This window comes from Haliotis cracherodii, unplaced genomic scaffold (assembly GCF_022045235.1).
Source record: "Haliotis cracherodii isolate W230 unplaced genomic scaffold, xgHalCrac1.p SCAF_41, whole genome shotgun sequence".
NCBI classification, from domain to species: domain Eukaryota; kingdom Metazoa; phylum Mollusca; class Gastropoda; order Lepetellida; family Haliotidae; genus Haliotis; species Haliotis cracherodii.
This window is the reverse complement of record NW_027266299.1, coordinates 1,375,931-1,388,577: the sequence shown is the minus strand read 5'-3', so window position 1 is coordinate 1,388,577 and position 12,647 is coordinate 1,375,931. Positions and strand designations below refer to the sequence as shown.

Sequence of the window (12,647 nt, the reverse complement as noted above, 5' to 3'; positions counted from 1 at the left end):
TATTTCTTCCACTATATCGTGTGTTCCCTTCCCATGTATGTGAGGCAAAGGCATGAAGTGACTGCAGGTAAATGCGATTTTATTAATGTCATGTTCTTGGTTGTTCATTGCTTATGTGCATGTTATTTATAATTAACTGTGGAACACGGATCCAAATGTATCATTTTGTTACATTTCAGACAGGACTTTTCAGAACGCCCTGAAACACAAAACGGTAGAGACAATGAAGCTTCTGCAAATCTTTCACATACTAGCTATTTACGCTTGGGTCATCTCTGCTAAAAGAAGACGTGTTCAGTTCTTTATCTGTCCATCAACAAAACCGAAAAATGATTTAATGACAACAGTTTCCGCTCGAAGCAGGATTGAATGCTCTGTGATGTGCCTGAATGATCCACAATGTCAGTCAGCCTCCTACTGCAAGACTATCGATGGCTACACGTGTCAGCTGAGTGGGTTTTACGAAGATGGAAGATGTACTGAGTTCGTGGCAGGGGGTCTCTGCAGTCACACAGCTATTGTGAGTTTAAATACTAATATCAAATCGTGAGTAGTGTAGTCGGCGGGTTTAAGTCATGTCAGGACCAAAAATGTTAAGCATTTTGATAATATTGTTAAACCTGTCGAGGATGGACAGTACAATACCTAGATTATCAAAGATTATATTTAGAATAAGTAGTAAACCACTCACATTGCTTAGCTGAACATAAAATTGGGCTACTGACCGTCAATAACCTAAGGTAGATCACCATACTACGGACTATAGGGCTAACAGTTCTGCTCCCTGCATGAAAGCTGTGAGTGATTACGGCCGCATTGAACAGTAAGTATCAGTTATATCCCAACCTGTCAGCTTGATGTGGAACAAAATGCCTGAACGGCTGCATCATGCTGCAAACGGGTAGGCCAGTTGTGTAAGGCGACGCGATTCGAGTTGCGACCAGAAACCTGTGATTGTGGGTTCGAATCCCGTTTCATCCCCATTTTGTTTCAAGGTTTGTCAGCATCATACCTGTGCTCGTGGGTTTCACCGAAGTGGTAAACGTCTGAGACCTGCACCACTTCAGGCTTTCCTCCCACATTAAGCTGACGCCCCGGGATATAACTGGTTAATGTTAAAAGCGGCGTTAAACCAAAGTCACCCACTCACCTTAATGCCGTGCGTCAGGCAGGGTAACAACAGGTACCATCCTTTAACTCTTTTGGCATAACGCGGCCTGGGATAGAAAGCCGGACATCCCGGCTACCAAAACACCAAAGAGGCTTAACATCATCACTGAATTCTGTTAAGTCCGGAACATAAACATCGGAAAATTTGTCGTTTTAAAAAATCCCGAAATCAATCACGCCTGTGATATGTTGATAGCAGCCATGTTTGTGGTCAAACGGATGTGCGACTGTGTGGTACAAGTGCGCAGTGAAGCTCTCATAAAATCAGACGCATTTTTCCGCTCCTAATTGATTATGTCTAATTTTATTGATTGTCCACATTCGAGTATTTCACGTAGTCATGTCAGAATGAAATATACTCAACAAAAAAAGTTCCGGTGACACAAATATTTTAGTGTATTTTTCAAACAAGTAAAGTTTGGTTTTCAATATTGTAGTACATGTATGGAATAAAGTCACAAAAGCGCAACTGCTACAGAGAACCATGCATTGCATGCAAAAGTTTACTTTTAGGCAAGCCCCATGCATTTCACTACCCCCGAATGGGTATAAAAACATGTGCGTAAACGGGATTCCATATGCATTGTTAAGCATCGTGCTGCTAGTCAGAGACCATCCTCGGAGTGGCAGGCCACGCGTAACCAATAATTGACAAGACAACTGGATTCGAACAACACATCTACGAAATCGATTCCAGCCAGCAACAGTGACTGCAAGAAGCATCCCTGGCCTTCGACGAATATCTTCACAAACTGTACGTCGCCGCCTCAGAATTTCCAAAGACTGTCGCCAGAAAACCCGCCAGACGTCCCGTAGCACGTCTACAGTGGTGCAGACAGCGTCTACGGTGGACGGCCATGCAGTGGGGACAAGTTATATTCACTGACGAGTCTCGTTTTCACCTCAGCCACAATGTTGGACGGATTCGAGTGTACCGACTTCGAGTTGAACGTTACGTCAATCATTGTGTCATGGGAGAAGATTGGTTCGGGGGTGACAGCGTTATGGTATGGGGTGGGATTACAGCAAGACAGAGGACCCGTTTGATACTGGTAGAGGGAAATCTCAATGGAGAGCACTGCCGCGACGAGATCATCGGCCCTGTTGTTCTACCATTTTTGCGTCGTCATGGCCCAGACATTACCTTTCAACATAACAACGCCCGGCCTCATATTGCTCGTCTTGTTCAGGATTCTTTTCAACAAAACAACGTGAATGTCATCCCCTGGCCGACTCGCTCCCCTGATCTCTCATCAATCGAGCACATGTGGGATGAGATGGATCGGCGCCTTCAACGTCAACCACGTGTTCCACAGACACTCCAGGAACATCGAAACCTGCTCCTGCAGCTATGGACAGATATCATACAGGAACTTGTTTCATTCCATGAGACGAAGATCGCAACCAGAGGTGGACACACACATTATTGATTTGTAAATTGACATTTAGGCATGTTCATGTTTTTTTTTCATGAAATCTCGCAATGTTCAAGATTTGGTTAAAAAAATAACTTTGCATTGAATTATTATTCAATGTCACAGGGACTTTTGTTGTTTAGTATATATAATTAAGAAGTTGTGATTTGTTGTTTGGCAGTCTGATATTCAGAATCGATATCGTCAGCTTCCTGAGCCCGTCATCATCATTTTAGGTTTTAATGGCCATAGCCTTGTTTGTCGATGTGCAAACAAAAGCATTAAGTATAACGTCAATGAAGAGTTATTTTTGATAATAATGTACCCATATTTATGATGATTCAAGCATCTTTTAATTCCTGTGTTTGGAACATATTCTGGCCTTGGTCTGTCACATGCATTCAAATCATATAGTGTATTTGTAAGGTAATTCTTTTGAAACATTCACCACTGCCCATAGGACTATGGAAGTGAATGATAATCAACCGTCCTGTAGGTGTGATGTAATGAAAGCCTATTTCTTCTAATATAAACTAGTATGTATTGTGAATACAGCTGCAGGAATATACAGATTCAGTTCAGTTGTTTGTGGTCACCTTAATGAAACGCATGGACAAGTAATTTAAAAGTTCCCTGTACATGCTCATATTAGTAGACCTTGTTTTATTAATGATGCAAATATGCAAGAAAGGAACATAGAGGGAGAAGCAGAGACAATTACGGGGTTGAAGGTTCTATAGGTCTGCTGGCCATGCATGACATATTCACATTTACTTAAGGCCCAAGATATGTGTTAAAGATATCACAACACATAACTTGCATCTCACTCCAAATGCATTTGTGTCATGGTATTCTGTTTTAGCGTATTCAATGCCTAACGTTTTAACAATGCTTTACACAGGTGTATCCTTGTGAAAATGGAGGGACATTCTTGCCAGAGAACAGGACTTGCCAGTGTGCTCATGGTTTCGTAGGGGATTACTGTCACAGGCGCTACCGCGGTAGGTGTTATGTTTCATTTCAAAACTATTTATTTCCAATGATCGACATGAAACCACTTCCTATATGTGAGGAGGACAATACGTTCAACCAAGATATAAGTTGTTATATTTCATATAATTATACAATTGCACTGTTGACTAGAGACTATGCACGTTTGTCTCTACCTTGAGACTACCTTTAGCCTGTTGATTATGTGGTGTTAATCTGAATTTGTAACCAAACGCTCACAATTCATTTCAAATAATTTAGCTGATATCAAATTAAAGGGTTGGAAGAAATGTATGCAGTAATTAGACGATATGCATTAGAAAGGATGGATGAAAAGAAACTGGGAAAATAGTTTTCTGCTTCACACGAAATGAAAATAAAATACCAAGGCACACTAGCTCTCAGCCACAGAAGGAGTCACTGTGTCTCTGTATGGGCATTGTGCCCCTTCGTTAATCTAAAGTTGCTTAAAACATGATTTTATCTTTCATTTTTATCCCCCGCCGGGCCAGAATGGCCGAAGGGGGATTTTGTCGTTGCGCAGTCCGTCCGTCCGTCTGTCAGTCCCACAGAGGGTACTAAGCTTGTGAAATCAACTCCTCCTCCAGCTTTTAGAGAATATCCCAGACACTCTACACACAAGATGTTGACATGTTGATGATACGCATATCGCAGTCCCGTTTTATTTCGACTAATTTTGACAGAGTTACTGCTCCTGTTTTACGGAGCTTCATTTACTTAATTGTGAGAGAGGTACTAAGCTTGTGAAATCAACTCCTCCTCCAAGAAAATAAAAACTCGTTAAAATAAAAATCGTGCGGGGGATATTGTGCTCTCAGAGCACTCTTGTTGTATTTGGAAAGTAAAACAGTATTTGATTTGTACGGGTTATGAGCCCTAGTTGCCAACGCCATAAAAGCTTGTGTTTATCAACAGTGTTCCAAAGACAATCATATAAGCGGAACACTGTTCATGCAACAGAAAACACATTGCAACCCATAAATGAAATGAAAAACAGAAAAATAAATCAACAATCAGTAAAACTCTTATCCGGGGCACTACATTGAAGTGTAGAGTTGGATGTGAAAACTTTTTAAATTCAGGACCCATGAAGATCCGGGGTAGAATAAGACTTCAGCAACCCATGCTTGCCCGTAAAGACGACTATGCTTGTCGTAAAAGGCGACTAACAGGATCGGGTGGTCAGGCTTGCTGACTAGGTTGTTGAATGTCATCCTATCCCAATTACGTGGATCAATGCTCATGATATCATTCACTGGATTGTCTGGACCAGACTCATATAGACCAGACCGCCGTCATATAGTTGGCATATTGCTGAGTGCAGCTTAAAAAACAAACCAACCAATATATTTTCCGTGGATCGATGCTCATGATGTCATACGTTTTTCACGAGTATGTGTTCTTGAAATGACGTAAACACTGATGTTTCACTGACATTCCTCGAGAAACCCCTGGGAATTCCCCTTTACGAAAACATTTTTCTGACCATTTAGAACCTTAAATCTTGAACTTAGCGTTTCAGTACACATTGCGAAACGTCCTACTGTTTGACTGCATGATTGTCCACAAATATCCTCGCTACGACCCATCCTAATGAACAAAACAAAAAGGTGCATATCCAAACTATTGTAGTATCGACTCGATCCGAGTCCAAACTGACAGTGACCGTCTACAGCAATCTATACATTTGACTTAGTGTCTGTTTGACACATTGTTTATTACCTTTCAGTGATCGGCCAGTTGATCAATGATGACAACTTCAGAATTCTCTCCCCGTCACGTTTATCGTGTCGGCCTTTTTAACGTCTTGAACTTGATCTCGTAAATGAATTACGACGTGCTGTCATTGTGACAGACTTACTGAGGTAGTTCTTGACAGAGCTTTCCCATCTAATGGGGATGTTCTTTGAAAACAGGTGTTGCATAAGATGTTTCTGAAGAGCAAGATGTGCATACATATCTCATGTCACCTCTCTTTTTTAGGAAATATTTTCCGCGATATAGCTGGTTGTTGTATGGCTGTCAGTGTAAACATGAAGTCATACCGTCTAAATAAAATTTTGAATAGATCGTGGCCAATATCATTTGAGGTAAGAAATTGTGATACAATAATTATGAGAATTGACGTTCATACAGTTTGGCCCTCACTCTTTGCAGGTTCATACGCCTATGAACTCACACACAGTGAAAGTCAATTCTTAAATGAACATCATATGCCACACATTATGGGAATCCATATGAGAATTAGTCCTCAGTTTGGTTATGTATCTTTACATCTCATCACTGATTCTTAATGATACATTCATATAATTTTCACCGCTGTTTTGCCTATTAATGCACAATATAATTTAATTTGGCGGATAATCAGAATGGTTATTCTCTGGTGTTGCAGGTTTATGGTTATTTGAACTGGGTCGATGTTTCTGCTGGTGGACAGAAGTCCCCAAGTTATATGGATAACTATTCATGAGACATCTGAACACTGAACAGTGTAAATTCCTAATCCCCTTTTCTTACATTTTAGACTGCATCGAAACGCCAAAGGTAATAGGTGAACTGTATCTCATCAAGCCACTTGGGTCTCACTCTGAATTTGAATGGGGCTGCAAAACGCCAGGTTTGAATTACACTGAAATTACGACTATCGACTCGATTTCCACATTGGATTATGCGCTCACGTGGCAGCAGATCAAGCGAGGTATATCACTGTTCGCGGGATTTTATATCCTTGGCATTGAAAATCTCCATCAGCTGACCAAACAAGGAAGGTATGACATGTTTGTGATTTTATATGTTCTTGAAAAAGCTTTTGGCTACTTACGCTACGGAAACTTCCGAGTTGACTCAGAAGCTGAAGGTTATGCAATTCACTGGGATTACTTCTGGCAGGACACGAGCATTTACCCCGGCAGTGATGAATATCTGGATGGTTTTGGGGGTGCTGGTGATGCCAAGAAGAACTTGAACGGAGCCCGTCTTGGTACGTACGACAAAGACATCAATGGTTGTGCAAGTACCAACAATGCTGCTTGGTGGTACAATCCACTTGGTTGCACAACACTTGGATTTGGGTCAGATGCACTTTACTGGCCGACTAACCGCACTGGGAGAGTTGCATTGGAACCCATATATATTGCTGTTATGGGTATGAAACCAGTTTACTGGTATGTGGAAGACGACCTTGTTCTGTGACATTACTCATAAGTCCTAATAATCATAGATCAGTCCGACAGAAACTAGTAGGTAACGCCTTTAGTGTCATTCACTGAAAAGACACGCACTGCAGTTTTGCTTTTCAGGTTTATGTTGCATGATTAAATATAGAGGGGAACAGTTTCACTTGAACAATCATATGATTGATAACGCAAACAGGCCTCAGACAAATCTTGTTGGTTGGTTGGTTTGTTGTTTACGCCATAGTCAGCAATATTCCAGCTATATGACGGCGGTCTGTGAATAATCGAGTCTGGACAATCCAGTGATTAATATCATGAGCATCGATCCACGCATTTTGGGATCGATGGCATACATCAACAAAGTCAGCAAGCCTGACCACCCAATCCCGTTAGTCGCCTTGTACAACAAACAGAGTCACCTTTTACGACAAACTTACTATGAGTTCCGTGTATGGGAACATGTTTATTTGTTACAAAATAGAACATGCAAGATTATATTGCTCTGTATGACTTGTGTTTGTGTTTGTTTGTTTGTTGCTTAACGCTGCACTCAGCAATATCCGAAATATATGACGGCGGTTTGTAAATAATCAAGTCTGGACCAGACGATCCAGTCATTGACAACATGAGCATCGAACCGCGCAATTGGGGTCGATGACCTGCATCAAACAAGTCAGTGAGTCTGACCACCCGATCCCGTTTGTCGCCTCTTACGGCAAGCATGGTTTGGTTGCTGAAGACCTTTTCTACCCCGGATGACTTACGACAGCAGTGTATGACAGGAATTTACTGAAGCACAATATATAGCTCAATAATAGTTTGTAATATGTGTGTATTTCATCTGCATCTGAATCAATGTTAATCAACTGAACCTTTGAAAGATATTTTTCAATGTATAGTTGAATGTCATTTGAAACATTATGATGAGAAGTCAGAATCATTTTATGTCGCCATTTATCGATGATTGGAGTACGATGCTATACAATCAATAACACTGTGTATAACTGAAGACACACTCTAAAAGTTGGATTATGTACTTAGTGGCCAGTAAATTAAAAAGAACGGACAGTTCGCCAGCGGCGGCGGTCGAGTTACTTGGTGAAGAGATTAAGAACAGCGGATATGAATGCTAACGACATAATTATACGCATTTATTATCACGTTTATTATTGGTTACCAATTATATAAGATGATGTTGATATTACAAACGGCGCACCCGTGAAGATCCGGTGACGAAAAGTGAGTGAGTTAACATTTAACGCCGCATCTGCATTATTTCAGCCCTATAGCAACGAGACCAAGTTATTTTTTTCACAATTTAGTTATTTATGCAAAAGCTATATCTAAAAACAATGCATAAAACATATTTGAGCATACTTTATCTAAAACAATTCATGAAACATATTTGAGCATAACAATATCATGTACACAGTTTGAAAACATGGGCTATAGGCCACCAGTAACCAAAGCTAGGCCACCTTGCTGGGGATCATGAGGATTTGCGGATAATAGGGTGATATAGTGAGACATTTTTAAGATGACGAATTTGAGAAGATGATGCATTTTTAAGAATAGGTCAAAGGTGTTAGGATAGCTATGGCCAAAGGCGAAATATAGAACTAGAATCAGGGATTCTTGAGGAGACAGTTCTGGATCCAATGATGTAGGCACTAGCAACTTTGCCACCATCCTGGGATCCATCTGTACAAATGGACCGGTGTGAATTATATTGAGTTAGCAGTTGGTTGTACACTTGTTGATAAACCCAAGGATTTGTTTCGGATTGTGTTAGATGGGTTAGCGTGAGGCTTCACCATCTGGCTTCACCATATACCAGAGTAGAAGACGGTAAGGTGATATATTATTTATAGACAGAGACTTAGGCCTTAATGCTGTGTCTTTTTTTCTAAATTGCTTTTGCAGGCTCCTCCTCAGAACCATAATCTAGTTTGAAGCGTTATGAGCCTTAAGGCACTTTGCCTTGATATATTTGATGTGTGGTAAGAATGTGTGATGACGGTCAAATATGAGGCCAAGAAATTTGTCCTCCTCTACTACCTTGATAGGAGTACCATCTAACAATAAATCTGGATCCTTGTGAGGTTTGTATTTACGACAATAGTGAATACAGTTTGTTTTGGATTTAGAACATGTTTTCATTCGCCCCTTTTGGAATTTTGCTTAGACAGAGCTGTAGCTGTCTTTCTATTGTATACATATTCTTACCATGACAAGAAAATGTTGAAATCGTTTACAAAAAGTCAACCATCACCGTTATCATTTAATACTTTAGTGAGACTATTAATTTGGATGTTTAAATGTGTGATTGATAGTATGCTGATTTGAGGGACGCCCTGATCTTGGTCCAAATGTGATCAGACAGGGTAGAGGCCACTCGTACTTGAAATTGTCTGTTGTTTAAAAATTGAGATATGAACTGAGGTAATCTGCCCCTCAATCCAAATTTATGCAAATCTTTTAAAATACCGTTTTTCCACGATGTATCATATGCTTTCTCTAGATCGAAAAAGACTGATACAGTATGTTGTTTGTTGACAATGGATTTTTTAATAAACGATTCAAAACGCACCAAATGGTCAATCGTACTTCTGTTTTTTTCGGAAACAACAATAGGAGGCCACTCAGGAGGTTATTGGTATCCAGGTTCAAGACTAATGGATTGTTGACCATGCGCTCCATGGTTTTACAAACACAGCTAGTTTATGATACTGGACGGTAGTTGGAAAACGTTGTATAGGACCAGGAACATTCCTGAAACTTTCAGGTTTTAGTTTTTCAATACAAAGTGTTTGGAATAAAGACCAATTGGCATTTGTAAAGTTCCACCTTGTTGAAGGTGGTTCATCACACGGATTAATAGTTGTAAGTATTGTTGGAAAATGGTCACTTCCTCAAAGGTCATCATGGACCGACCATTCGAATTTATTAAAAATATTTTACTCTGTCGGTGAAAGGTCAAGGGCAGAGTATGTAACAGTGGCAGGATGAAGAAAGGTATTAGAACCATCACTGAATATGCATAAACCATAGTTTGAGATAAAATCTTCAAGGACTTTTCCGTAATTAGTTGTATCCATACTCCCCCATAGGGGATTATGGCCGTTTCGATCGCCCATGATGATACAGGGCTTCGGGAGCTCATCGTACAAAGTCTGAAGATCCGATTGACGGATAGTTGACGAAGGTGGAAGGTGTAAACACTATGTTCAAAGTAACGCGGACAGCAACAGCTTGAAGAGTAGTGTTGAGTGGAACAGGGCTATGGATAGAAGAACCTCCTGGCTCTTTCATCCCACCATGAACTCATCAATCAAAACTCACTTATCCTGTTGAATTGGCTTCATGTCCCATTGGCTTCCACCTATGTGTCAGTATTATCCCCTTGTTGTCAACAGCTTACCTATGTTATCCCGATCATATATGCAATTGTTGTTACTGTGAAACCTTCACCTACTATATATATTCTGTCCTAAGTCTCTCACTCAATCTTGCTTGACAACGGTGTAAGGATCTGTACTGCTTTCTACAGTATTAAAGAAGTTGTTATCCATAAAATTGTGTCTACCTTGTCATTCGTCAACTTCTAAGTAATGCCTATCAAACAATTTAAAATGAATTCATATTTTCAAACTCTGGCGCTAACTAATTCCAAAATTGCGTTTTGTTTAAAATAAGAAAAAAGGTGTTTTTGCTGTAAACGTTACAGTTACCTTCTTCCTCATTGTCAGAATTGTACAATATACTCTGCTTTTGGTCTTAATATTACTCCTTCTGTTATACAATCGACTCTGCTGTTATTTCCAGTGAATATTATAAGTGTTTTGTCGCTCCTATTTCCATATTATTCACTGCCATATGAAGAAACAAAAATATAATGTACCCCACGGTGGAAAAAAATGAAAGAACTGTTTCCTTTTCATTTCAACCACTAGATTGTCTGCTCCAGACTGTTGTTTCCAAACCACATCTCCGACACTAAACAACATTAAAACAAAACAGAGCAAAATCACGTATAAGCATCATGTTGTTGGTTCAAGATCATTGTATGTGATAAGAATTGGATAGTTAAAATTAAGTTATTGTGCTGGGAACTGAATTAATTTGTGTTGGATCATGGCGCCATTATCCTTTGACCCGTTTGAAACAATGGATCTACGGATTCATATTTTGTTGGCCTCCTGAAACACAAAGCTTTGTTTTTTAATTCTTGTTAAAGTACGTACCCGATAGCGCCTATGTCAGTAGTCCCCAATGAAGCCATCAACGCAGTGACACGTCCTGTTCCAGTAGTTTTATTCCTTATAGTTTATACAAATATCGCAATGACACCTTAGCTCACTTGGATGTGTAGTCAACGGTCTAAAATGTCAACTGAAACACTTAAAAATGATGCTGTCATGATATTATAATAAATACAGAGCTCTACGTCACTGTTATCATTACTATTAGATACATAGCACATGGTTTCCATGCAGTTGGTAACCCAAAGATCGACAATTACAATGAGGGAATGGAGTCAAATCATTTTTTTCAAGATACACTACTTTAACGCAACAACTACCTCCGTTCCCTATGGTTCCAACGTCTCACTGGACAGTAGAAAGAACATTATGCAATTCTATAATTGGGAGCACGGGTGGCCCAGTCGTCTAAGTCGCCGCGATTCGCTGTTCAGAATTGCGTCCCTTGGGCACGCCAGAAACCTATGAGTGTGGGTTCGAACCCCGGTTCGCCTCAATTATGTTTCTAGGTTTGTCAGCACCATACCCATGCTCGTGGGTTTCACCGAAGTGGTAAACGTCTGAGACCTGCATCAGTTCGGGCTTTCCTCCCACATTAAGCTGACACGCCGCGATATAATTGGAATACTGTGAAAAGCTCACTCACTCACAATCTGGGTAAACAACTTAAATATCCTTGGTTTGTTGAGCATACATTTGTTGTTTGTGGGAATGAACTTCTTTCAACCAGACATTCATACAACTGAATCCACATGTCACAGGGGATCCATGGCGGGTAATGTTGAGCAAAAGTAGTGTGAGGGCGCTGTAGCTCACCTGGATGTGTTGTCATCAGAATAATATTTTAACAAACACATCCACTTGATAAACGCTGCTGTCAATATTGATATGAGATCGCTACCTGATAAATTGCAAAGAACGCTGGTGAACGCAGCGTGGTTTATTTCATGATAAATCATTGTTTTATTATGACGTCATTTCTGGAGATTCGAGCATGCGCTCTCAACTTGTTGACGTCGTAAATTGGACGCTGTTATATTTTAGAGGGAAGTGTCTGATGAGTTCTTCCTCACAGATGAACGCAAAGGCCAGACGATCGAATTCAAAAGTGGAAGAGATATGACAATCGGTTTTCGGAAACAAAGTCCAGATAATCGACGTGCAAATGTGAGAATATCTGGTAAATACCAAGTGTAACCCCTCTGTGTTTAAAATGGACATGTCCGACATTAGCGAGGTTAGATTGTATTCAGGGAGTCCTCATTTTTAAATACGGGAAAATGTTGTTTCAAGTTTGTACATTTTAATAACCTCCCTGAAGAGGCTGTACACAATTTTGGTATTTCATTTAATCCATAAACGACTCGTTTAAATACTGCAGGGAGAATAAACAACTCGGGGCCACACCCTCATGGTGTATTCATCCCTGCAGTATTTTATTTCAGAATTGTCTTTCATTGGTGTATGATTTTGGTTTGGTTTGTTGTTTAACGCCGCACTCAGCAACATTCCAGCTGTATGACGGCGGTCTGTAAGTAATCGAGTTTGGACAATCCAGTGATTAATATCATGAGCATCCATCCACGCAATTGGGATCGCGATGACATGCACCA

General features: G+C 40.2%; 1 protein-coding gene across 1 annotated transcript; it reads left to right on the top strand.

Moving 5' to 3' along the window:
* The first annotated feature begins 379 nt into the window (after nt 1–379).
* Nucleotides 380–6,788, top strand: LOC139441564 (microfibril-associated glycoprotein 4-like). Its single transcript, XM_071222383.1, has 3 exons — nt 380–520; nt 3,487–3,586; nt 6,121–6,788. The coding sequence occupies exons 1-3, from the start codon at nt 380–382 to the stop codon at nt 6,786–6,788; spliced, it is 909 nt and encodes a 302-aa protein (XP_071078484.1).
* The last annotated feature ends 5,859 nt before the right edge of the window (nt 6,789–12,647 follow it).

Excerpts from the sequence above, each read along its gene's own strand:
- LOC139441564 (XM_071222383.1), top strand. The coding sequence starts at position 380 with ATGTGCCTGAATGATCCACAATGTCAGTCAGCCTCCTACTGCAAGACT. Across the intron at positions 521-3,486 it reads TCTGCAGTCACACAGCTATT|GTGTATCCTTGTGAAAATGG; the intron begins GTGAGTTTAAAT and ends TGCTTTACACAG. Across the intron at positions 3,587-6,120 it reads CTGTCACAGGCGCTACCGCG|ACTGCATCGAAACGCCAAAG; the intron begins GTAGGTGTTATG and ends CTTACATTTTAG.